Below are 25,127 nucleotides of genomic sequence, written 5' to 3'. Positions count from 1 at the left end.
TATCATCCTCATGTTAAAAATTCTTCGTATAGATGAGTGATTTACCCGTCAAGTTTGCCTGACTTTGCACATCCCGGTAGTTGAGCCTCCCCCAAGGATCTAAACTTCATCGCATCTTTCGGCTAATATCCTGCAAGCAACCAGATTGTACTGAACGTATCACCCGTTACAGATGACACATGTGCTGTCAATATGGGAATTTGGATTCTAGTTGGGCTAGCTTATTAATCTTGGTGACACCATGCCGGCTGTTAGTTGCCTGACACCGCTCACGAACTGTGTACGCCAGCTTTTCTCAGCTTCTCAACCCGCATACAATTACACCCGAACCAATTGTACGCTCTCAGCAAACCGTACTTCCTAGTTGTCACTAGACGCCCTAGCCCCGCTAACTGTCACTGTTCTTCGGACTCCGAGACCTGCTAGCGAACCTGACATCTACGACCACGAAATGACACTGTGAGACATACACACTCAAGAGCTATTGCCTGCGAGGCCAAATGTGTTTACGATCAGTTTTAGATAGAGTGTTCGCGTTCCATGTGGAATAGGGCTATACGAAATGTAGGAGGATGTGGCGCTCACGATGCGCGGAAGCAGAAAGGCGTCATGACATCGATCAGCACCAGCAGGGCTTTCACGATCGCAAGACTATCGACTTGAAACGTTCCCTATACACACGATGAGCGTTGCCAGCATCTCACACATGTCTCGAAGGACCTTGGCCGCTGGGGCTGGCACTAGAGACATGGTAAGCTACGCGTATATAGTACGTAGCCTCGACTTTGGCCAGGAGCACCTATCAAAGCGGTCTCAGAACGTCGTTACTTGAGTCCTCATATTGCAAGAGAGCCATCATGCACTTCTCTCCCCTCCTCTTCAGCCTCGGCGCTCTGGCAGCCACATTTACGGCCAATCCAGCACCCGCACTGCTTACAGAAGCACTGCCTGCACTGGATGCAGGAACAGCCGAGCTAGGCCGCGACGCACTATCCGGCAACCTGCCCAAAAACCTTGCCAAGATTTGGATCTTCAGCAACCTCAACTGCGATCAAAACAACGGTCCTGCTTGGAACATCTACGTACTTCCCGGCGAGGACAGATGCATTCCGTATCAGAATGTTGGATCGATCTTCGCGTGGTACGAGTCTGATATTGGGTACGTCTTTTAGATTCTGCTTCAAAGGAGGTGAACTGACGTGTGGTCTCATTTTTTTAGGCATTGCACGACTACGATTCATAGTGGTAGTAATTGCAGAGGCAGCAGTATGACGCCGTATAACAAGATGTGCACTAGTGAGTTGTTCGCGTCGCTCAGCGTCTCGTGCCCGAAGGTGTAAGAGCGGCGGTCGCATTACTCTCCCAAGTGCATCAAGAGGGGTGTGCCCTTCTGGGAAGATGCTGTAGAAGTGGTCGTTGCGATGAGGAGCAGATTTCTTCCAGGTGTTCTTCTGTTTCTCCACAAGTAAATCACTCAATAAGGCTCACTATTGTACCGAAACAACTTGATTTGGCTTTACGGTACTGTGCTAGCCGTGACACATACCCATCAGTGGAAAAGTCTTCATCCACTGTTCGCAAACCACTGCGCGTGGTAGTCATCCATCCCCTTCATGAATCCTCCTAAGCATCTCAAACTGCTCTAGTGTGGAAACTTCCAGTCCTCGGGGCCCTCGGGGCCGGGCCAAAAGAATCCGCCATCCTTGTCCCAAGGCTCGTCAAACTCGGAGGAAGAGTCATAGTCCGATACATGGCGGCATCGGTAACAGCGGTCCACAGACTTGTCGAACGGGACTCCATCCCGGTACGCTGCTGCGCAATCAGCGCACACGGTGTTCCGGATCCTGTCCATGCAGACGGCGCACTGTGTCCTGAGGAACTCCGATGGCTTATCGGAGGACTTCTTGCAGGTCACTATGCAGCCATGCTGCTCCTTGACCGGGCGTTCGTGCCAAACGATCCTGTCTTTGCCGCTGTGAGCGACCGTGGCAGTGGCCAAGAGGGCCACGGCGGCGACGACAGAGAGGATGAGACGCATCTTTGGTGAGGGTCTGAAAGTCTCCGTTAGTATTGGCAGGCAAGAGGGTTAGGCAGGTAGTACGAGAGTGGTATCGTTTTGAAACTATGATGTATTAGCTAGTCATAATAGGTAAGGGGGAAGCTGTTCGTACACTTGCGTGGGGTTGTTCTTTCTCAGATTTGATTGACTTTTGTTGGGACTGGAAGCTACTGTTATATGGTGAGAGGAAAAGGATATGAGAGGAGGGATGTGAAGGTTTTTATATGAAGACCAGTCGAATAGAGATCTCTAGACGGTCGGTAAACTAACGAAAATTCTCCATCACACTGTTACAGAACCATGCCTCTACATGGACATAATTAGCATTACCAGGATTTCATAGGAGGACAAAGGCGATTTGCCAGTGGCCTCAGGTCACGAGGATCACCAGCCAATCGTGTGTATGGCTTCGCAAATCCCGGTGAGTTATTCAGTGACCTTCAAAACGTGGATCTGGTCGACCCAAGCAATAAGAGATTGTGCTTCCCGTAGTTGACAACGGTTCATCGTATGGTGCGCAAGTGTGAGGCTCTCGTGAGAGACAACCCTTTCATTTCGTTCGTACCTTGGCTCGGGCATCAGGTACCAGATTGCATAGCTTTCGCGAGTGCTCCAATATAAGGGTAACCTTTGGTATGGACGTGGTTTGGAATAGGCAGACTTTGAGTGGTTCGTCGGTACCGGGTATCGCGGAACCAATGGGCCTGGCACAAAACATCATCTGGAACGTACTCGCTGTATCATATACATTCATTCTCAGGGGCCAAAAGACCGCTTATGGTTGCATGGCGTGATTTAGTGATGGAATGCGACCCCGAGATATAAGCCTCATCACATACGCCATGCTCCTAGCTATGCACTATTGCGGCGCCACGTTTACAGTTCCGTGGCAACCGAAAGCGCGTACGGTATAGTCGGATCTCAACGTGATGCACCGCTTCTCATTTTATGTACCAGACTGGGACAAAAGAAGTGTCGAGCATCCCCGTCCAAAGGTGGGCATCGTAGGCAAACCACCAAAGTCATGATGCCTACGCTGTCGTAACGCCTGACACCGGGTATGAATTAGCAAGATAAAACTCAGAGAGCGGAATGATGACGGAAGCGCTCTACGAAAGAGTGATATCGCTACCTTCCCCATTCTGCTCCATCGTAGTATCGTCCCCATCGCCGCCTGCCAGGACCTTGGTCTGAGGCCGGTATCCGTCTGGTGGGCCTACACCAGGTGTGCACGCTGCGACATTGCCATCCTCGTCAACGAATTCAAAGTTGTAGCGGGAGAGCAGATGAGGGATCGCCGAAAGTTGTGGTCCGTAGCGCGCGGTATTATCGTAGAGCTCGAACAACGGAACGGCGAGGAGTTTCATGTTCTTCGGGACGCTGAGAACCTCTGCGAAGTATTAGTAACTGTACGTATTGTGGAAAACAGGCGACTCGAGTCGACTTACTGCTACGGGGAAGCTGGATGAAGTACAGCTTCTTGCATTCCTTTGGCCTGGTGACATGCGCAGGGATGAAAGGGTACATGAAGGTCTCGAAGTTGGGCCGCCACCACTGCGCCAGCGTATCGCCAACTACCCACTCGTCGTTTACGCCTTCGCCTGTGAACTGTGTGCCCACTGGTGCGAGGCGCTCGTTCAGCCTCGCCTTGAAGCCCTCAATCTCGTCGTCTTCGGCGCGGAGGTAATCGCCAGGTCTGTGTGACGTCAGTGATGATATAAGACAGAGCATGCGAATGCGTACAGCTTGAAGAAGGCGTTTGCGATCTGCAACATGAGGATGTGCGGGTGGTTGTGCTCATGGCAGACCAGGATGCCTTCGCAAGTCCGTCGCATGCCATGCTCCGAGTAGTGCTCTTCTAACCGCTTGAGCCGGGCAAGGACAGACGGATCCTCTTCGGGCTGGCCATCCTTGGTGCCAAATGTGTAGTTGCTTAGAGGGAACAAGCGGATAGTCTTTGGCTGGTTGCCATTGAAGTCTTTAGGAATGACGGGGCTGCTCTAATTAGCTAATGCAATCAACACGGCTTGTCAGACGTACGGGTACGAGCTCTGGGAAGCTTCCTTGACTATGGTGGACATGGTGGGCGCGAATGGGTCGTGTAAGCGGTGGGTTGCTTGTTGCGTCGCGACAATCGAGCAGTCGCGGCGAGCTTGCAGGGATTCAGGGTCTCGCTACACGTGATGATGCGCGGACCCGGGGGTGCCCCACGGCAGCTGCCACAGATGCACCACGCTGTCGTCATCACCGCAACTAAACTTCTCAAGAACTCATTGATTGCGCGTGGACGCTGTCGTCATCACCGCAACTAAACTTCTCAAGAACTCATTGATTGCGCGTGGTATCAGTATGGCACAGACAGCATTGATCACCGGTGGTAAATAGCCTCCACGAATGTGTTACTGCTAGCTGACCGCAGAGCGAAGCTAGTGGTCTGCTCGGCCGTCAAGTGCAGCGAGAGTTCTTGGTAGATGGCTGGAAGTCTATCGGCACTGGTCTGCATCGCATCACTGCTCCAGGTGTGGTGAAGCTGGACATTTTGGATCAGAATGAGATCTCCAGGGTGCTTGATGAAGTCAACCCGAAAGTTGTCGTCCACTGTGCTGCCAACCGCTTCCCTGACTCCTGCACCAAAGACCCAGAAGCAGCCAGGAAGTTGAACGTAGACGCGAGTCGAGCACTGACTGAAGCCACCATCTCTCGGGGAATCTTCCTCATATACATCTCAACAGACTACGTCTTTGCAGGAAGACCTGGAGAAGCTCCCTACAGGACAGATTCGACGCCGAGCCCACCTAATACGTAAGTCCTGGTTTATTACACCATAGTCGTAGCGGATCTTGGGTCGTTCGTTCATGTCTCCCGAGCCTGCTCCAGAAACAATGCCATCTCACGATAATGCTGGGTGGGGTGCCTAATCACGGCTGACAACCTCCATCAGGTATGGCCAAACCAAGCTAGAAGGCGAACAGGCTGTTCTCGAGGTTGCTGCTAAGACTGGCGCAAAGAACAAAGTCGTCGCTCTTCGGGTACCGGTCCTCTACGGATCCTGCGATGAGCCCAAAGACAGTGCAGTCAATGTCCTCATGTCGCAATTGTGGAACGCCCAACAGATAGAGCATGGTCAACCCAAAATCCAAGTCGACGACTATGCGCTTCGATACCCTACCAACACTCAAGACGTTGGCCGAGTATGCCGCGACATAGCGAAGCTGTATCTTGATCCCGCGAACGCGTAAGCCAAATCCGCGTCTCTGATCGATGAGATGCTTCTCTCATACGGTGCTGACGGCCTGTTATAGGAAGCGCGAGCTACCCAAAGTTCTTCATTTCAGTTCGGAAGACCGCATGACTAAATGGCAGATCTGCCAAACATTCTCCGATATCATGGGGTTGCCCCTCGACAATATGGACCCTTTCAAACCTGACGAAGAACCAAAGGATGGCACCATCAGGCCTTACGACTGCCATCTGGACACTAGCGCGATACGGGACCTGGGTATCGATGTATCGACTGTTAACTTCCGCACATGGTGGTAAGTACTACTTGCGGTCGCTTTTCACCGCTCACAATTTTGCAGGAGGCGAGAAGTTGGGGCTTTCCGCTGAGGATTATCCTGGTTGACAACACACAAACGCCTATCGGTAGATCATCAGAAAAGCCTCCAGAACGTGATGACCCTGTGCTCCTGCTGCATAATGGTCAGGTGTCTCAATATTGCTAGTCGCGAAGCCAAGATCGCGACACCGGTAGATCTCCGCGACGTGTCCCAAGTATAGCTATCCGTACCTGCGTTTTCACTTTTACAGGAAAGTCTGAATCCACTTACCGCACATCTCGGATATCGCATTGGATGTTCCAGCGCCGGCCCGCAATCGTCGCGTTCCGAGGTTGTGGTTCTTGCCCTAATCGGGCCTGCGGTCGCTAAATGATTGGATGGTAGCCATCTTTGCGGCGCAGTCTCGCGCCTTGAGTTTTGGGGGCGCTTATGCTCCACGATAATGCTGTTAAGTATCTATCCTCTCAGCGTGTAGAATGCCTAAATCTACTTCCGTTGCTTTGCATTTCTCGCGTCGCGCTTCTTTTCCGTTTGCTCGTCGCGTATTCTTTTCTTCGCGATGGATGCCAGCCTAGCGCCTGTGGCGCGATCAAGCTTCCCGGATACTGTTGGTCCTAAGAAATCAAACACTATCGTCTCGATCTTTGCGCGTGATGCAGAGCATCAAAGTATGTTACAACATTATCACTTCGTAGTACATCAATTGTTGACATGTGCTAGCTACCAAAACTTGGAAACCACTAGCGCTGCGCGCACCAGTTCTGATTTTGACTACGGCGATATGCTGGTCTCTAATCGCGATACTACAGTTTTTCCTTCACCAAAGCCAACAGAATGGTGGTGTCATATTCGCGCCTCGGATCAATGACCTTCCTTTGGGTCATGCCTTCATGTACTTGTACTTTCCCACAGTCGTTGCTGTCATTTTCAGTACCTACTGGGCGTGGATAGACCTGGAGACAAAACGAATGGAGCCTTACTATCAACTGAGTAAAGATACCGGAGCATTAGGGAAGGACTCGTTACTGTTACAATACCCATTCGACTTCTTGCCGCTCGTCCCATTCAAAGCAGCCAAAGATGGGTAAGCAGGATCACTGAAACCTGACCGGGTTAGATTCTGTGCGCAGCTAACTTTGATAGACATTGGCCTGTGTTCTGGGCCTCTTTCGCTATCCTTCTAGTAACATGGGGCTTAGTCCCTGTACAAGCAGGTATCTTTTCTGTGGAAACAATTTTGCGCTCATCCGAGGCACCATTTGCGGTTTCAACTTCCTCCATGCCGGCTGATCAGCAAACAACCAACTTAACGCTCCGTTACTCACAATCCACCTATGGAATCGCTACCCTGAACGAGACTTTACCACCGTATATGGCACGAAATTTTACTCTTGCACCTTTTAGACCTTCGATATCGATAGTGCAGGACGAACTCGCAATTCAGGGTACCTGGACCGCGATCACCACCATGTACAGCGTCGATCTTTATTGCGAGGTATCACAGCCTATTCGAGACGCTCCATACACGATCCCCGATTCTGTTCTCTACAGGAGCAATGGCGGTTGCAATGTGACAACAGGACTCTCAGGAAATGTAACCAAAGGTTATATCAAGAACAAGAAAATACACGCCCCCCTTCTTGAATTGAAGGACTATATGGCTATGTACATCGGGTACTACGACGGCGGGTTTGCAGACTACTCCTTGGATGGTTATTGCCCACCAGAACGCAACTCGACTTTTTATGCCGCGTTCAGTCAAACAAAGGTACGTTTTTACAACACAGAGCAGTCTCATGCCGCTGGACATCCTCGCTAACACCGACATCCAGCAAAAAGAGACAGACCCACCGAACAACGTTACAGCCATTTTCTGCGAGCCAACTTTCTATCAACAGCGCGTGAACGCGACGGTTGATATGACCAGCAAAGCACCGATTACCGTCACACCACTAGGCGACAAAGAACCACTTCCGGCAAATTTCTTCAACGCAACATATCTAGAAATACAAATGAATGGGGGTTCTGGATACGAAGTCCGAGGTGACAATCTACCGCTGAACTCACTACCAAGTTACCTGGAGCGCGTTGCGGCAACCAATCTTAGTGTAGTGACTGGTCCCACAGGCGGCGGCTTTGTTCAGCCTATGGTCGGATTGTCCCTTGCAGTCAGCGATCGTCCGCTTGAGGATTACCTTGACTGGCGAGTTCTGAGTAAGTCTTATGCGGATGCATACAGGCTGCTCTTCTCTCGCGCAATGGTAGACGTACTCGGCAACGATTTCAAGACCTCCGAAGCCATCATGGGTCACAAGCAGTACTCAACACAAGCAGTCATTGTTGAGCCTGTCTTCACCTACATCGCCGAAGGCCTTCTGGGCGCCGTTTCAATTGCAACGCTGGTACTACTATACCTATCGATGACGAGGGCCAGGAATCTTCACTCCAATCCGAGCACAATCGCGAGCATAATGAGTCTTGTCGCCGACAATGAGGCGCTGCTTGCAGATTTTGAGGATCTTGACTGCTGCACTACAGAAGAGGTTCAAGAACAGCTCGGAAATAAGAGATACCGGCTTGATGATGATGGTCAACAACATACTATTATCGAAGTTGGTCCTATCACAGATTCCGTCCTGATAGCTCAGCAACCAGTCACTACCGCCCAACGGCGGAACACCCCTCGAAATATCGCAAAGCCTGTCCGACCCGTCGAGTTCAGTCTTTGGACTTCTATCCCCTTCGTAGGACTATTCACTGGACTTGCTATTGCTCTTGCGGTAATCTTCGCCAAGGCAAAGCTGAACGGTCTTCCTCTGCCTTCAAAGGACAAGCTTGTCCAGAACCTCCTAGAGAACTACATCCCAACGGCATTTGCTACGCTTATAGAACCAATGTGGATTCTAATCAATCGCCTACTGTGCATGTTGCAACCTATAGAGGAGCTTCAGGACTGCGATGCACCTGCCAAAAGGTCTATTGATCTCAACTACAGCTCATTGCCTCCGCAACTTGTAATTTTCAAGGCGCTGAGGTCGAAGCATTTTGTTCTAGCGGCAGTCTGTTCCATGGTTTTACTTGCCAATCTTTTAGCTGTTGCATTCGCAGGCATCTTCAACCAGGACTCGGTCAGCATACGGTACCCTGCGGGTTTTAGTTCTCCATTCGAGTTGAAGTTCGTCTCGGTGAACGGAAGCATCGGGCCCAAAAGTGGCGATGAGTTCGGCTCTCTCGAAGCTTCAGGCGCATACCGTGGCGGCAGCACTCAGGATCAGTTCCTTATTGCTGAATCCAACTTTACGCGAGGAACTCCTCTCCCTGCATGGACCGACGAGAAAATGCTTTACCTACCTTATTTCAGTGCGGCAGATGTGAATGCGACGGACGGGCGCGACTACCGGGCTGAAACCTCGGGTTTTGGTGCCGAGCTCAACTGCGAGACTCTTGACTTCGGCGTACACTATCGCGCCAGGCTAGTCAGCGATGGTTCAAACATTCAGGCTGTCTTCAACATCACAGATCCTGCGGACTCTGAAGAAACAGTATGTCCGGTCAGGGTAGCACCAACAATTCTGTGGGGCCCGAGTAGGCCAGGGCCACGACCAGAAATCAACGGTACTTGTCAACGTGGTCCAAGTGCCACAGAGTTAGTGTTCGTTGCCGACGCGGATGCAAACGCTACTCAAGGAGAGAGGGATGCTTGCATGACAACGATCATCATGGGATGGATCAGAGCACCTGATGGATCCTGTGGCGATTTTGCGGAAAGAGATCTGGACAAAAGCAACTCGGTGTTTGTTCGTTGCAAGCCAAAGATTATTACAGGAAGAGCCACAGTGCAAGTCGATGCAACTGGGCGACTGCAAGAAAAAGTTGCGGATCTGAACATCGAGGGCAATGCCTCGGAAAAAGCATTCACGAACGGCGCCGTCGACGTGATTGGACAAGCGAACCGGTACATATTCAAATACTCCGAAAGTGGTTGGCACAACGACAGCAACGCGGAAGATCCGATGAACTACTTCGCTCGGCGCGAATCAAACAGCACACGCCTCAGCGATCCGAACCAACCGGTTCCTACACTAGAAGATATCCAAGTTCCTCTTGGCAAGGCCTTCTCACGACTTTTTGCAATTTGGCTTGGAACCAATAAGGAGAAGTTACTGGTGCCACGCAGCAAGGCGAACGAAGCGCAAGTCCAAGGTTGGACAGTGGTCAAGGAGCAAAGGCTCTTCGTGTCCACTCCTATGTTCATCATTTCCGAGGCTATTCTTGGCATCTACATCATTGTTGCAGTCATGGTGTATCTGCGCCGACCTGGACAGTATCTTGCGCGGATGCCTACGTCCATCGCGTCAATTATCAGCTTGTTTGCCGCCAGTGCGGCGGTGCAAGACATGAAAGAGACTTCACATTTGAATAGAAAGGTACGTGCTCGTCATCTCGATAGGCTGGGGTCACGCTATGGATATGGTAGTTACATCGGGGGAGATGGAAGAGTGCACATCGGGATTGACAAAGTACCGTTTGTGCGAGTCAGGTCGAAAACTACCTGGCTGGAACGGAAGGTCCATTCCTTCCGGAAGGGCTCGTTGGGAGGATCCTAACGAATAAGCAATCTCTGGGACAAACAGTAGAAATTACATCAACGCACCATATTTCGACGCGTCCGATACTATAATGCTGTTGCATCGAGCTAAGAGCGTATTTCAGTGATGTGGATGGTCAGTAGTAGAATGAGCATTGAGGCTGCTGAGGCACCAATATCACGTAACCGCCTGCGCGGACCAAACCTAGGTGTTGAGGTATCACAAGCTAGGACCTTGTGTCTATCCGGCTACAACGGTCATGTACAAGTCGGCCTGATCAAGCTCTAGCTTGACAACAGGACCGGTTCCTCTTCCACAATCTTTGAAGAAACTACTCGACGTACACTTTCCCGTTGGTGCCGAGGGCATTGAACTGGGGCCCTATGATTGGACCTATAGTAATTATAACTAGTGTCCCAAATTTCGGCAAGAGCGGTAGCTCGCCATGTCCGAACCGCAAACTCTATGATTACAATGTTGGAAAAGCAACCAAAGGACGGAAAGAACGTAGCAGATCGAAGGAACTCCGTAAGCGGAGTATAGAAGCTGTAGGCGAGATCTTCAGCCAGAATTACCTCGTGGATGATGAATGTGTAGATCCTGCTCCGCTACCATCCGTTATATCTGCACGAGATTGATAGTTCGCTGCCGTATTGACGAAACGACAGAATGCGTGCCGCAGCTGTTTACTTGCCGTTCGACGCTACAAACCTAGTCCACCGCGTGCGGGTGTTGTACAGGCCGCCTCTAGGCTATTGCCAGATGTGTGCACCGTGCTTTTGAAATTACTCTGTTCAGACGAGGTTAGGATGCGGGCTCAGTATCAGCTCTAGTGAGCGAGCCAGAGAAGCCTCTGGGCGCGACCTAGACAATGCTACACTGAGTTGCTTGCAGCTATAGTCAGTCAATGGAGCACACGTGAATATCGTTGAGTAGAAGCGCTCTCACACAATGTCATTCTGCTACTATATTAGTGGCCAAGTCAGGAAATGACGACCAGCCATCGACTTGGCATGTGCGGCACCCCACAGTCTGATCACTCTGTTAATGATCTGTATATCTTTCTCAGGGAGCATGAGCCGTCAAACGGAGATTTGAGCTCGATTGGGTGTAGAAGTGATGGTGACGCGTAGTGATGTTCGTGCGTTCGGGGAAGCCAACCTGAGTACCGGGCTGCTGTGTTTGCCGAAAATCTATGTGCACAGAATACGTAGTCGGGGCCCACCAAGAGGCGGGTTGCTGTGGGAAAAGACAAGAACGGAAGTTGAAAATGTTTTGGTGGGTGTTTCGTGTAGAGGGTAGTGGCTCATATGTCACATGCTCGTGGGCATTGGTGAGGCCCAGTCGCTCTTGCTGCTTGCCTGAAATGTTCCCCCTCCCAAGTCGGAACATCAAGATGGAAGTAATGACTGTCGTCGTGCGCGTCTGCATGTCTCACCCACGAGTGTTGCCTCTACTTGACAGATTCGAATGGTCTTCGATTCCCTGCACCAACCGCGCTGTTTCACTGTCGTTGGGCAGCAGCAACAACAAATCAAGTAGACGTAATCACAAACGGGGGTCGCTATTGTTTGGTCTCGCGCTGTTGGCGTCACTAACTTGCAGCTGGTGGTAGACGGCCCAATGTTAAGAGTCGACGGCGCATCCGAAACAAGGCCTCGCTAGCCTTTTTCGATCCCCACTGATCAGCTTTCAGGAGGAAAGGGAGGCCCAGCGGTGTTGGCTCCTCGCCGCCCTTCTATCGTGTGCGGGTAAGTGATTCGATGAAACAAGCTGCGGTTGGTAGACAGCCAATCAGTCGTTGGAGCGGGGAAGGCCTGAAGGCAACGACGCTTTCCCATCACGAGCTGATGTCGACGACAGGCTGGTAGCGAGGCCTACGGGTCGCTAGGTACCGCCGTGTCGTCACCTGCACGAGACCAGACGCCGCAGCCACACTCACCTTATGCCCGGATCCGCCCTACCTGCGACCTTCGTCGACACCGACGCTCCGACTCCGAGAGCAACTCGCCCACGTTGTGGCGCAGCCAGCTGAACACGAGGCCACGACAGTTGCATTGGGTCGATCTCCCAGATTAGCAGCGTTCGCCGCCAGGAACCATGCATAGACCGAGGGCTGTTAATAATCAGGGTCTAATACTGTCGAGAGTAACAGAAGTGACGGCTAAAAGGTGGAGGCCCAGTAAAAGACCTTGCGCATGAGGGATACCCAGGGTGCGACGCATGAAGTTCGATGACATCGACGCGGCCGGTCGCCCACAAGGCCTGCAATCAAAGACCTCTTTGTCATTCTGGCCGGTCCGCTGCTGTTAAGACTCCAGAACTTCAGTCTGGCGCCCGTGTCGCAAACACGGCGGTAAGTAACCTCTGCGTTACCTGCAAAAAGTCGCGATTGTACAACCCTGGTTTGTTGTTGGACAAGCCATGGCGCACGCCCGGTGTGCGTCGAGATGAGCACGTCTGCCAATGGGAGGCTCCGCAGCGGCTTTCGCGAAGGATGCTGATCGTTTCAGCTTTAGCAGGCGATCGCCACTCCACACCATGGCTAGCTCTTCCCACTATGGAGTTATCGATAGGCTAGGATTCGGCATTCCCCTGCATAGTACACAGACCGTCGGCACAAACTTCAAACCTGACGTTGGCCCCCTGGCCATAGCCTCGCACCAATGCCTTCCCCTCTGAGTCGCTCTCCGCTTTTTTGTTTCAAGGACAATGCTCTTGTCATGACCACATGGCCAATGGTATCGGTATCGTGCCTGCCGAGAGCTCAGGACTTTGATGTTACACCACTTATCCTGCGCTCGTCCCCCTGCCGCTAAGCCGGGAGGGGGACGCCAGCCGAAAGAAGCCCGTCAACCGTTGCAAGAGAAGCCTTGCTCCGTCGAATAGCCTATGCTTCTTCACGATGATCCGCCGGGCATAGGCTCCTGAGTCCTTGCACTGCTGTACGAGCCCGTCCCGACCGCCACAGGCTAGCCATGTGGGTAGACATGAGCCTCCGTATATAACTGATCTGTGTTTCGTCTGCTTTTCCTTCTCATCTCAGGCTATTCACAGCAGTACCAAACTCCTCTCTGTTTCTTTTGCTTTTGCACATCTTGCCTGTGGCAGATCACATTCTTTACCATTGCTGTGCGTCAACGAAGAGCTAGACTCAACAACACTTCTCCCGCCTATATCAAGTACTACTTGCTCTTCGGCCTTCAAACCACCACAGCCATCACATTCATTTCATCGCTCAGCAGGTCTAGCGATATCCAATCGAGAATATCTACTTCTCATATCACTCTTTCAAACATCAACATGTTCTTCTCGACCACCCTTCTTGTGGCTCTTGCCGCCAGTGCCTCCGCACATATGACCATCGAGTACCCGGTACCCTACGGCAAAGACACCCTCACCAGCTCTCCCCTCGAGCCCGGAGACTTTCCCTGCAAGCAACGTGCCGGCGTTTACGATGTCACCGAGATGAACCAGTGGAATGCTGGTGAGACCAAGGATGTCTCCTTCAAGGGCTCCGCTGTCCATGGAGGAGGTTCATGCCAATTTTCCATTACAACTGATATGGAGCCAACCGAGGCCAGTCAGTGGAAGGTCATTACAAGCGCTATCGGCGGCTGCCCTTCGAATGTCACTGGCAACCTTAAGGAAGACCCCAACGGCCACGGCGCAGCCACTTTTCCCGTCACCATGCCTGACAACATTCCTGAAGGCAAGTACACCTTCGCCTGGACCTGGTTGAACAAGGTCGGCAACCGCGAGTTCTACATGAACTGCGCTCCTCTTCAAGTTGGTGGTGGCGCATCAGCCAAAGCCTCGACCGGCAGTGCGGCCCAAGCCCTGTCGTCTCTTCCTGATATGTTCGTTGCCAACCTCCCTGCTACCGAGTGCACAACCTCGGAAGGTCAGGACTTCAACTACCCCGATCCTGGCCAGAACGTCATTGAGGGAACTGGTGCTACTCTCGGCGACTCCGTCAGCGGCTCCGGATGCTCGACTATGACCAAGATGGGTGCTGGTAACGGACAGATGGGAACGCCAACTCAGCCCGAGGCTTCGCAGCCCGCATCAAGCGAGACCCCTGCTGCTACTTCTGGTTACGCTGCTCTTCCATCCAACGGCGGTGGTGTCTTTGCCCCTGGTGCTTCTTCCGCTCCCGCTGCCGAGCCTACTCCTGCCGAGCCCACTGCTCCTGCTGCACCTACTTCTACTTATGTTGCCGAGCAGCCTAGCAGTGCACCCGAACAGCCAGCCTACAGCGCGCCTTCTCAGGTGCCCGACAACAGCACTCCCAGCGCACCCTCCAGCGGCAGTGACTGCACCCCCTGTGACAACGATGGCGCTGTTGTATGCATCGGTGCCAACATGTTCGGTCTTTGCAACCGCGGATGTGCTGTTGCCCAGCCGCTTGCCAACGGCATGTCTTGCTCTGGTGGTGCTGTCGTTGCTTCCACCAAGCGATCTCTCAAGTTCCCTCGCGCCCATCTCCACCGTCGCCACGGCTCATCTCTCCTTATCTAAGAGAGTTGCATACGCTTTTACACATCCTCAACAGCCGTCGGCTACGAAATGCAATACACGGAGTTTGGGAAACGGATCGGGACACCCTCGGATTGGGTCGTCATACAGGATGGGTTGGGTTTTGGGTCTCTTGTTCATATACCTCTTCATGATGCGCGGATGCCATTTGGTTCTGGCTCGTGACTGTTTTTGCGCTTTACTGTTGTTACATTCATTCATGATCGGCTCTAGATTGAGCCGGCATGCCCTGTTATCCCCTTGGAGAGAATCGCTGTGATCAGCCTCGTGTCTACGAGCGCAACATACCATGTACCTACTGTACAAAATCATACAAAACACTTGCTTGTTCTATACTATCTTGCTCACATGTATGAATGTCGTGACGCTTGCTTCCTTGCTCCCACTTTCCGTTCCTTCTAATTGTAAAACTACCTCATACGAGAAAGAACCTGAATGGTTCTAGAGCCTACATCGACGTTAGGTCAGCTACTTTACATTTGTTCATATTGATGTACCGCAGACCTGTTTAGTTTTTCCCCAGGTTGTCGTCAATCTACCACTGAAGACAGCATGGGTAAGCCATGCAATTGCGCATTGTCTGCACTTCTTAATTATGATATTTCCATGACTCTATACAACTCTGGCGATAACTACAAACGTAGCGTAGCCAAGCAAAACCACGAGGCTATTCACCGGTTTATGACGTTCATGGGATGGCCGGCTCCTGATTGGGCAGCCTCTCAGGGAACAGCCAAGGGGACCAACTTCCCCTCTGATTCCCACTTTCAGCCCTAAGCTCCTGTCGCCAGCGCACACCCGAGCACGCGACGAGCCAAACGACAAATCCCCCTACGGCCAGTCGACTTCTATTATTTCGTGCTGTCAGGCCCCAGAATTCTAACCGCGCCGAGGCCTTCGTTTCGCACGCCGCCGCCACTCAAGCTTAGGCGGTCATTGCGCTCGCCCCACTACTTCGCTGCCTTCACCTCCACCGTCTTCTTGTGCTCGCTCCCTACGCCTTACTGTTCAGACCGCCCACCATGGAGAACCAACCGCAGGACGTCGACCAGTCCAAGTACATTGACAATGCTATTCGCGCCGTCCGTGAGAAGAAGCCGCTCCCCGAGATTGACTTCACCCTGCATACTATGGAGGATGGAAACCAAGTGAGCACCCAGGAACGTGTGTGCAAAGGTATGCTCATTCTATACGTCGTGGCATGGCAATCCGCCAGCTTGTTCGCCTTTGCGCCGTTTTAGAGGCACACAGTCAGCTAACTGTGCCGTGTTCGCCAGACGTACAAGCACCCGCCTTCCACCCGCCCACCGACGAGCAATTCTTCTCCCCGCAAGATCGCACAAAGCCCAACATTCAATTTCTGAAGCAGCACTTCTACCGCGAAGGTCGCTTGACCGAACAGCAGGCGCTATGGATCATAAAGAAGGGCACAGAGATCCTCAAGTCGGAACCCAACATGCTGGAGATGGACGCACCCATTACCGTGTGCGGTGATGTTCACGGGCAATACTACGATCTCATGAAGCTGTTCGAAGTCGGTGGCGACCCAGCAGAGACGCGCTACCTCTTCCTGGGAGACTACGTCGATCGCGGCTATTTCAGTATAGAGGTAAGAAGTCAGAAAAGCAGCCGCTATGCATTGGCTGACCTTCGCAGTGCGTTTTGTACCTCTGGTCGCTCAAGATCTGGTACCCCAACACCCTCTGGCTTCTACGAGGAAACCACGAGTGCCGCCATTTGACCGACTACTTCACATTCAAGCTCGAATGCAAGCACAAGTACTCCGAGGCCGTGTACGAGGCCTGCATGGACTCGTTCTGCGCACTCCCCTTAGCGGCTGTTATGAACAAGCAGTTCTTGTGTATACACGGTGGATTGAGTCCCGAGCTCCACACTCTGGACGACTTGAAGAGCGTACGTGGAACCATGCCTCATCCAACGCCATCGCTAACCTTATTAGATTGACCGTTTCCGCGAGCCACCTACCCACGGCCTCATGTGCGATATTCTCTGGGCTGATCCTCTCGAAGAATTCGGCCAGGAGAAGACCAACGACTTCTTCGTTCACAACCACGTCCGCGGATGCTCATACTTCTTTTCGTACCCCGCTGCGTGCGCTTTCCTCGAGAAGAACAACCTTCTGTCAATCATCCGCGCACACGAGGCGCAAGATGCTGGATACCGAATGTACAGGAAAACACGGACGACTGGTTTCCCCAGTGTCATGACAATCTTCAGCGCGCCGAACTACCTCGACGTATACAACAACAAGGCTGCGGTTCTGAAGTACGAGAACAACGTCATGAACATCCGACAGTTCAACTGCACACCGCATCCGTACTGGCTGCCTAACTTTATGGACGTCTTCACATGGTCATTGCCATTTGTTGGCGAAAAGAGTGAGCAGAAGTGCCAGTTCATACTGCGATATCATACTAACAAGTCGTAGTTACTGACATGCTCATTGCGATCCTAAACACCTGTTCGAAGGAGGAGCTCGAAGAGGAGACGCCCAGCTCTCTGGCTTCCGGTCCATCATCGCCACCCCTCTCCAGCCTCGACCCAGATTCGACCGAGTTCAAGCGACGTGCGATCAAAAACAAGATTCTGGCGATTGGTCGCCTCTCTCGTGTGTTCCAAGTGCTGCGCGAGGAGTCTGAGCGTGTCACTGAGCTCAAGACTGCATCGGGTGGTCGACTTCCCGCGGGTACGCTCATGCTCGGTGCGGAGGGAATCAAGCAGGCGATCCACAGCTTCGAGGACGCACGCAAGGTTGATTTGCAGAACGAGAGGCTCCCGCCGAGCCACGAAGAGGTGCGAAAATCTCAGGAGGTTAGCCGAGAGCAGGCTCTCGAGAAGGCCACCAAGGAAGCCGACAACGACCAAGGTCTCGCGACTGTCGCAAGACGCATTAGCATGTAAGCATCGATCCTACGTAGCTTGTCGTGCAGTAACTAATTCGCATAGGTCATCTGGCTCTGGACGCAGCCGGAGAAGCTAGGCGCGATTCAAGCGCTCGCGATCCGAGAGCGAAGCCGATAGACGAGCTATGACATTGCAGGATGTTTAGGTTCTTGATTTCTGTATTGGCGGGCCACCAAATGTCATCAGTATACCACGTAGGCGTATTCGGGCCAGCGTAACCTAGAGGACATCACCTTACGAAGCACGGTAGTAATTTGTCGGTCGACTGCTCAAGTTTAAGGGCGTCGACCTCTCATTGAATCACATAAAATCAAATTCCTATGACACTAGTGTATAGCCACTGCTCAGTGTGAAGGTGTATGAGACTGCGCACGGGCCCGGGCCGAAGCTAGCTTTGCCGACCTACGTCAACAAGGACATTTCAACAGCAATGCTCAACTTCAAGCCCGATGCCTCCATGGGTGGCCTCAGTGCCGCGACTGACGATCTTTCGCAAGACAGGACCGACTGATCGACTCCCGCTTGCGCGTCGCTGTCGCAATGTCCTCACTTCACGCCCGACCACCAGCCTCCGCGTGCGCTCCGCATCGACGCATGTCTCCCCGACCGCGATAAATCTGCGCCCGCACATCCCACCTCGGAACAAGGAGTTGTACGATGCACTGTCAGCGCTTAGTGGAGCCGCCGAGACCTACGTCAATATAAGCAGATTGCAATTGGCATTGCGGGGTCTGGCGGCGCAGGATGCTGTGACAAGAGTCGCTGGTACGGAACGCGCAGTTGAATTTGACGACGAGGGGCTGACGATGGACAGTTCTCGGTTTGAACAGCCAATTGAGTGCGCAGCAGCTTGCACGGCTACTACTCGCAGATCCACTCAGTGCTGAGGAGCAGTGGGAGAAGGAACTGGTGAAATCAGGCGACAACAGCGAGAGAGCGGTATTGCTAAAGTATGTGCTTGATCTGCCATACTGGATAGCGCATCAGCTAACACGATTGTTGTGCAGATACGGCGACGATGCCGATGCACATGCGCCTTCGCCCCTCTACAAGGTCCTCTCCATACCCTCACGAACCCTTCAATCGCACAACCTAGAGGTCCTCATCTCTACCATCAACGTCAATGTCGCAAAGTCCCTACCCCATATGGTAACAGAGAGCTCCACCGAATCGTTGCTGGTTCCCAAGCTCCAGGCCACTTCCGCACGAGGATTGCCCGTCCCATACCCGGTACACAAGACTCTAGTATTAGGAGAAGGTCTGGACAGCGCCATAGCATTTGGCAGATTCTCGGCGGATGGTCTGGACGAGATGGATGATATGGTGAAGATGGCCGTCGACCTCCCCGCTCCGTCGGACGAAGTCAAATCAGATACCCACGCCGCAAGCGCTCCCATCAACCTCCAAGTTGGCACGAAAGCGCTCGACAGCTTCCGCGAGTCGATCCAAAATTCCATCATCTATGAGCGAGGGTGGTTCAAAAGTGGTTTGCCAACGCTGTCGGAGTGGTTAGTCCAAGACCTTCAGGCCACAGACGCTATCAAGCCCCCGATGAAGACGCTTGTAGCTTCTATAGCCGACGATGTAGAAGCGAGCATCACCAAACAAGACGCTGCTCGATTGCAACAGCTTGCTCCGGTCCAGACACAATCAGACGTCACAACCTCCATCGTCGGTCATCTCGAGACCTGGGCTGAGAAGTCTCATGCGGAGCTCCGTGACGAGCTTGATGAAGCCTTCACGGCTCGAAACTGGCACAAGTTGGCTTGGTGGAAGCTTCTCTGGCGTGTGGACGACGTCACGATGATAAGCTCGGAGATCCTCGAGCGGCGATGGCTCGTCTCAGCGGAGAAGAACAGCATCTACCTCGCCGGTCGCATGAACCAAGCTGGTTTCCCAGATGACGTCCAACATCTCGCCGTTGCCGATATCCCGGAAGTGACAACGCAGGACACAGCGCCGACAGCAGAGAACCCGCGAATAGATCTATCCACCAACGTCCGGAAACCAATACCATGGCCCCAACACATCGCAGCTGCTCGCACAGAACTCATCAACGACACCGTGCCACCTCTGCAGGCACTCGCTCAACGACTTCTCCTACAAACCTTCAGCACAACGTCCCTCTCGTCTGCTGCCTCAGCACTGCTCTACGCCTCCATGTCCACCTTCTCCGTCTTCGAGGCTTCAGCCGTCGCGGCACTCGGTCTTACGTTTTCTCTTCGCCGCATGCAGAAACTATGGGAAGGTGCCAGAGAATCATGGGAGGGTACCCTGAGAGAAGAGGGTAGACGCACGTTGAAGGGTACAGAGGAGAGAGTCAGATTCATCATCAAGAATGGAGGCAAGGAGTACGTTGAAGATGAAAGTGTAGCTGAGAGAAGGGCAGCGAGGGAAGCTGTAGCAAAGGTCAGAGAGGCACTTGAGCGGATGGACGGTGGAGATGGCAAGGGAAGTGTATGATAGATATGTATGAACTTGATTCAGTGTCGAGGAACAGTCTCCCTCCGTAGTCGAATCAGAATTCGTGATTTCCCCAGTTCACCTTCTCTCTCGATTCATATATTCCGCGGTTTAAGAGTTGCCTGTGTTGCAATGTCTGAGTGAAGTGGGGTGACACGATCTCAGCGCAGGTTGCGCATTGCAGGTTGCCTGCAGGTTGCTTATTCACTGCAAGCTGCCAACATCCTATCTTTTTTTCAAAGCTAAATGTGGCCTAAATTGGCGCGGATTCGCGCCGATTTGGCGTGATTCTGCCTTATTCACTATCTTTCTGTGGCGTATTCTTGCAAGAGTACGAGGCCGTCACTGTAGTGTTGCCTACAGTACGTGACGGTGCCTGACTGTGCAGCATCGTTTATCGTCCTCGCCCCGCCTGCTCTACACTTCTTAACAAAGCCCTGTCTATGCATAGACAGAGCCTGCAGGGTCTTGCTCTGCACAGCATCTAATATTATGTAGAGGTAGAAGAACATGCACATAGATTTTCTAAAGAGCAGCGCACTTAGGCGGCAGAGGTATAAAAGGTAAAGGTAAGCACTTTTATGTATTTGTACAAAGCTAGCTATCCATAGAAGCTGTGTTACTAGCAGAAGAACTGAATGCAAAAGCTAGTGTGCTCACTAAGAAGGTACATGTAGAATCAGTGTGAAGAGTATGTGAAGTCGAAAGCAGCACAGTCAGCACAAGAAAAGATAAAGAAAAGTGCATGTGCTAGAGCAGTTAAGGCACTCGCATGACCCCAAGCTCGAACAGACGCGCCCATGCGCATGTTCATTTGGCCAGAGTTCAAAACCACGCTTGGAATAATGCTCGAGAAAGAAAAGAAACAGAAGCTCAAAGACCGAACGTGTGAGACCAGGCAGTCCAAAGAGAAGTGCTGTGTGTCTGCTCTAGGGATGTCAGCTATGTTGAAGAGTAAAGAGAAAAGTAAGCGATTTGAAGAAGAGAAGACTAACCTAACTTGAGAAGAGGCGAAGAACGGCCATGATACTACTTCAGCTTGGCCTTCAGGTAGCGGCCGAACTTATTCTTGTACTCCCTCTGCCGATCAGCAGAGTCAGTTTTGACCCACCTGCTCCAGATCCTCATGTGTTTGGTAATTTGTTCGAAAGGTACTTTTCGGGTTTCCTTACGCAGTCCTCTGGCCGAGAAACTAATGTGATAATCTGTGCCGCGGCTAGTCTCGTGAGGATCAATCGTATATTGGATCTAGTGCCCTGTCAGCGCAGTTGTAAGAGTAAGGTTTGGGTACCTACATCATGGGCGTTGTGAGTTCCAGATTCTTGTTCTTCCGAAACCTCTTCTTGCGTAGGCTCATTTGATTCCGAGCCGGATACTGCGCGGGTTGGATTTGGCTTTGGCGGGTCGGGAGCACGTTGCTTTCCTTGGGCTTTCGACGAGAGTGCTGGTTGAGCTTGGCCTCTCGGACTCTTTGCTATGCCAGCAGGCATTCTCACTTCGACGCTTCCTCCCTAATTATAAAAGGTTAGTATTTCTATGTGACAGACAACATCTTCTTGATTGCTTACCCGACGTCGTGGGATGGACACGCTCGGTGCCATCACCCTCGGCTTCGAAGATAAAAGTGATGGGATTGGGCCTTCATCTTCATCGTCCGAGGCTGCATTGTCTGGGTGGTAGTCCCGGCTGTTATCCTGAGGTTCGTGCATTCGACCGCGGTCATCTTCAAACGGCGAATAGCGCATCGCGCCGTCAGAGGGTTTCCCTGAGCGTAGGGAACGGGAAGACATCTCAACGATGCTGGCTAGGGTCGATAGAAGCTGGAAAAGGGAGTGTGACTAGCACAGACTTGTTGTTGCTGTTGAGGTGCGAGTATGGTGTAGTGTAAGAAGTTAAACCTTGAATCACAGAAGAGACACCCTATGTAGTACCTAGTCCCATCTCTACTAGCGGTCAAACAATTAGGCATCTGTCTCTCACTCTAGATGTGGTAGGTGCGTTGCCTACCCCGCCTTTACAAAAAAGAGATGAGAAGCTATAGGTGAAGGCAAAGGGCGGTATGTTGTGAGTAACAAGAGCTAGCTGGCGGTGTCTGAGGGATAGACAGCGAGTGGCTCTCGCTGTGGGAGAGCAGCGTTTGCAACGGGCGGAAATGAACAGGCAAGCAAACACAGACGCCGATGCGGTAGTGACGGTGGGAAAAGGACTGCCGTTGAGTGGAAGTGGATGATGGGCAGGCTCAGACGCAATTTAGTCACCTAGTTTGAACAATAAGAAAAGCACCCAAAGTTACACGCATAATAAGAGTGTTGGACATGAAGTATATAATTTGAAGTTTAACTTTGATTATGACCTGAATAAACACCTAACAAACCGAAGCGCTAGCTAGACATTGTAGTGACTGTGCAGCAACGCTGTACAAAATACCAAATGAGTATACTCGCAAAACATCAAAACAGTATGCCACTGTGTACGGCCACTCCATCGCAGACCCATTCAGAAGATCTCGCCAAGTCGAGGCTTTCCACCCTTCCAATCATTGCGCTCGTAGTATCGGAAGACAAGATCGTAGCCATCCAAGTCATGTACAATGCGGTCGACCCGACGGTATCCCGCAATTGTCTCCATCCTCTTCGCCTTCTCAATGTTCTTGGCAGGCATTTCGTCAGCAGTAGGCTTAGCCTCGAAAAGAGTGACGCTGAACCTGCCAGGCTTGAAGATGCCGACGACATGCTCGACGACGTCAGCCGTCTCTCTACCAGTCTGGCGGGCAGGTACATTGGTCTCGAACGAGGCGTAGGAGCACTGGGGCTCAGGCGTGACGTGCACGGTGAAGTAGTGCGTGGCATCAGAACCCTTCTTGGAGCCGTTGGGAGCACCACCTGGAGCGGGAATGACACCGTTGGCAGAGAAGCCGCAGGGCGTGAACAGGTAGGCATCGATGCGGGCGTCGGGGTACTTGGAGGTAGGGTAAACATCTGCCAGACCACAGTGCTCAGAAACGACCGTGCCGAGCGTGTGGCCCTCAGTGGTCAACTCTTCAGGGAAAGTAAGCTCCTCGTCAGAGTTGAAACCAGAGTGGTCGGAAGAAGTCTGCTCAAACACGTCGAAGCTGTCGTCAGAGGTATGGGTGTTAGCAGCGGAATTGAGGACAGTGGAGCCGCCGAGGCTCTCGCTGTGGCCATTCTCTTCGGCAATGGTACCTAGGGACTGGATGGCGTTCTTGCGAGCCTCACGGGCCCTCTGGATGTAGCGACCTTCCGCAACCGCACTTGCGTCCTCTAGATAGAACTGACGGGCGTTCTTCTCATCGAGGTCGGTCATCAGGATCTCCAGAGTCTCGTCCTCTTCTTCGTCGGTGGCCTGCTCACGCAACATGCGTTGGGGGTGGCTCACGAACTTGGTCTCGGTATCAGGCGCAAGCTTCTCCTCACCAGGACTGGGAGGTGGAGTGAGGCTAGTGTCTGGACCGGTGATGTAGAGGTACCAATGTTCGCCGTTCATCTTGCCAATCATATAGGCACTGCCACCCTGGAAGCGGTCGTCAAGGTAGCGAACCTCATCACGCCAGCTGCGGTGGGGTCCACGCTGCTGATCGGGGTAGAGATAGTTCTTCCTGCTGTAAAACACGCGGTATGGTGTGGCGGCTGGCGCGACGCCTGATGCCTTGGGTGCAACGAAGGGGAAGCCGACGCCTGCAGCAATCTCCAGCATACGGGTGAGACCCCATAGTAGAGTTGTGGTTCCGCAGGTCTTGAGCACGACCTTGTGAGGAAAGACGAACATGCTCGACTCGGACAAGAGGTAAGCGTCGACATGTTCAGACTCGATGACAGAAAGAACCTTGCAGTTGACAAGATCGAGCATGTCCTTCCAGACATCGGCCGACACCGTCTTCAGTCCAGTTGGGCCGGCCTGTCCAGGCAGTTCGGTAGCAGAAGCGCTAAACCATACTTCCAAGAGCTTCTCAGGACCCTCAAACGAGTTGGTAGAGTCGAGATCGATGGTAGCCTCCTTGTTGATGGTCAAATGAGGGGTGCCAATGTGCGACGAAGGCGAGGCAGTGTAGTGCTGAGGAATCTCAGTAGCGACCATCTCTTGACTGTGTGGCTGTCGCGCGCACGAACAGATATGATAGGTGTGGTTGGTGGCCGTGGCTGTACGGAAGCTTGGAGAGGTGGCTAGCTAAGAAGCTATGTGCAGCACAACCTCGCTCAGACAAGCAATGCGGTGCTCGCCTGAGAAGAATTGGCCCACGGGTCGCAAAGAGTAGGCGAGGCTGGCGTGTGCCAGCAGCAGTTTATGGAGGAGAGGGTAACCGACCGTAGTCGATGTTAGGGAGGTCGGGCGTTGAGGGGAATAAACGAGGCCTTGCGCCGGGAAATGGTGGCAGCGGTTGGGGTCCTCGCGATACCAGATTCCGATACCCTGGGGAAGTATCGGGTCCAGCAGACGAGGAGATCTGCTTTAAATGGGTACGATGGTGGGTGGTGAAGGACGGGGCGTGGCGGGTGTTATCGAGGCCTGTGAATAGTCAGCACTGGCCCTTGGGATGTCTTGCACGCTGCTTCTCGCGGAGACAACGACTCACTTCGCAGGCTTGGACAGAAAGCGTACCAGGTCCTCGCGACGCATAGAAGAGCCGAGGTGGGCGGCGATAGACGGTCTGCGGGCTACTGAAGCCTAGGCAGTGGTGGTGAGGGAGGAGAGTAGGTCTGCCAGCGTGACGATGTAGGTTTGGTGGGCAGCGTTGAGCAGAGAGTCAATGCAATGGCGTTGGGCGCTGATAGAATCTGCGTGAATGAGCGGGCGGACGTGACGAGGTTATATTCCCACACGGCAGGCACGAGAGAGATGGGCGTGTGCAGAGTGTCAGGAGAGCGACGTACTGTGCGCAGTGGATGCAAACTTCACTAGGGGAATTTGACGTGTGTGGTGCTGGGGCGACGTCGTGGAAGCTTCGGGCCTTCACGCGACAGCGATTTTTCACGA

The 25,127-nt window shown here is 52.6% G+C and overlaps 8 protein-coding genes across 8 annotated transcripts; 5 read left to right on the top strand and 3 right to left on the bottom strand.

The window, feature by feature from the left end:
* Nucleotides 1-857: 857 nt before the first annotated feature.
* J4E78_000620 (uncharacterized protein) lies at nucleotides 858-2,047 on the top strand (the record flags this gene model as incomplete). Its single annotated transcript, XM_049361282.1, has 2 exons — nucleotides 858-1,159; nucleotides 1,780-2,047. The coding sequence occupies 2 exons, from the start codon at nucleotides 858-860 to the stop codon at nucleotides 2,045-2,047; spliced, it is 570 nt and encodes a 189-aa protein (XP_049226565.1).
* A 1,121-nt stretch (nucleotides 2,048-3,168) lies between these two features.
* J4E78_000619 (uncharacterized protein) lies at nucleotides 3,169-4,140 on the bottom strand (the record flags this gene model as incomplete). The annotated part of the gene is made up of 4 exons (XM_049361281.1): nucleotides 3,169-3,449; nucleotides 3,508-3,755; nucleotides 3,803-4,054; nucleotides 4,100-4,140. The coding sequence occupies 4 exons, from the start codon at nucleotides 4,138-4,140 to the stop codon at nucleotides 3,169-3,171; spliced, it is 822 nt and encodes a 273-aa protein (XP_049226564.1).
* Nucleotides 4,141-4,408: 268 nt separating this feature from the next.
* Nucleotides 4,409-5,668, top strand: J4E78_000618 (uncharacterized protein; the record flags this gene model as incomplete). Its single annotated transcript, XM_049361280.1, has 5 exons — nucleotides 4,409-4,436; nucleotides 4,486-4,861; nucleotides 5,001-5,294; nucleotides 5,362-5,595; nucleotides 5,641-5,668. 5 exons carry the CDS (start codon nucleotides 4,409-4,411, stop codon nucleotides 5,666-5,668), a joined length of 960 nt encoding a protein of 319 aa, XP_049226563.1.
* A 510-nt stretch (nucleotides 5,669-6,178) lies between these two features.
* Nucleotides 6,179-10,226, top strand: J4E78_000617 (uncharacterized protein; the record flags this gene model as incomplete). The annotated part of the gene is made up of 4 exons (XM_049361279.1): nucleotides 6,179-6,287; nucleotides 6,340-6,703; nucleotides 6,763-7,387; nucleotides 7,452-10,226. The coding sequence occupies 4 exons, from the start codon at nucleotides 6,179-6,181 to the stop codon at nucleotides 10,224-10,226; spliced, it is 3,873 nt and encodes a 1,290-aa protein (XP_049226562.1).
* A 3,285-nt stretch (nucleotides 10,227-13,511) lies between these two features.
* Nucleotides 13,512-14,729, top strand: J4E78_000616 (uncharacterized protein; the record flags this gene model as incomplete). Its single annotated transcript, XM_049361278.1, has 1 exon — nucleotides 13,512-14,729. One exon carries the CDS (start codon nucleotides 13,512-13,514, stop codon nucleotides 14,727-14,729), a length of 1,218 nt encoding a protein of 405 aa, XP_049226561.1.
* A 1,040-nt stretch (nucleotides 14,730-15,769) lies between these two features.
* Nucleotides 15,770-20,135, top strand: J4E78_000615 (uncharacterized protein; the record flags this gene model as incomplete). Its single annotated transcript, XM_049361277.1, has 8 exons — nucleotides 15,770-15,923; nucleotides 16,025-16,356; nucleotides 16,404-16,661; nucleotides 16,708-17,146; nucleotides 17,197-17,665; nucleotides 18,118-18,437; nucleotides 18,487-18,622; nucleotides 18,680-20,135. 8 exons carry the CDS (start codon nucleotides 15,770-15,772, stop codon nucleotides 20,133-20,135), a joined length of 3,564 nt encoding a protein of 1,187 aa, XP_049226560.1.
* Nucleotides 20,136-21,164: 1,029 nt separating this feature from the next.
* Nucleotides 21,165-21,880, bottom strand: J4E78_000614 (uncharacterized protein; the record flags this gene model as incomplete). The annotated part of the gene is made up of 3 exons (XM_049361276.1): nucleotides 21,165-21,383; nucleotides 21,431-21,646; nucleotides 21,704-21,880. The coding sequence occupies 3 exons, from the start codon at nucleotides 21,878-21,880 to the stop codon at nucleotides 21,165-21,167; spliced, it is 612 nt and encodes a 203-aa protein (XP_049226559.1).
* Nucleotides 21,881-22,631: 751 nt separating this feature from the next.
* Nucleotides 22,632-24,230, bottom strand: J4E78_000613 (uncharacterized protein; the record flags this gene model as incomplete). Its single annotated transcript, XM_049361275.1, has 1 exon — nucleotides 22,632-24,230. The coding sequence occupies one exon, from the start codon at nucleotides 24,228-24,230 to the stop codon at nucleotides 22,632-22,634; it is 1,599 nt and encodes a 532-aa protein (XP_049226558.1).
* Nucleotides 24,231-25,127: the final 897 nt, after the last annotated feature.

This window comes from Alternaria triticimaculans (genome assembly GCF_023758025.1).
Source record: "Alternaria triticimaculans strain BMP 0046 chromosome Unknown scaffold_1, whole genome shotgun sequence".
NCBI classification, from domain to species: Eukaryota; Fungi; Ascomycota; class Dothideomycetes; order Pleosporales; family Pleosporaceae; genus Alternaria; species Alternaria triticimaculans.
Note: the sequence above shows the minus strand (reverse complement) of the source record. Positions and strands in the feature narration are given on the sequence as shown.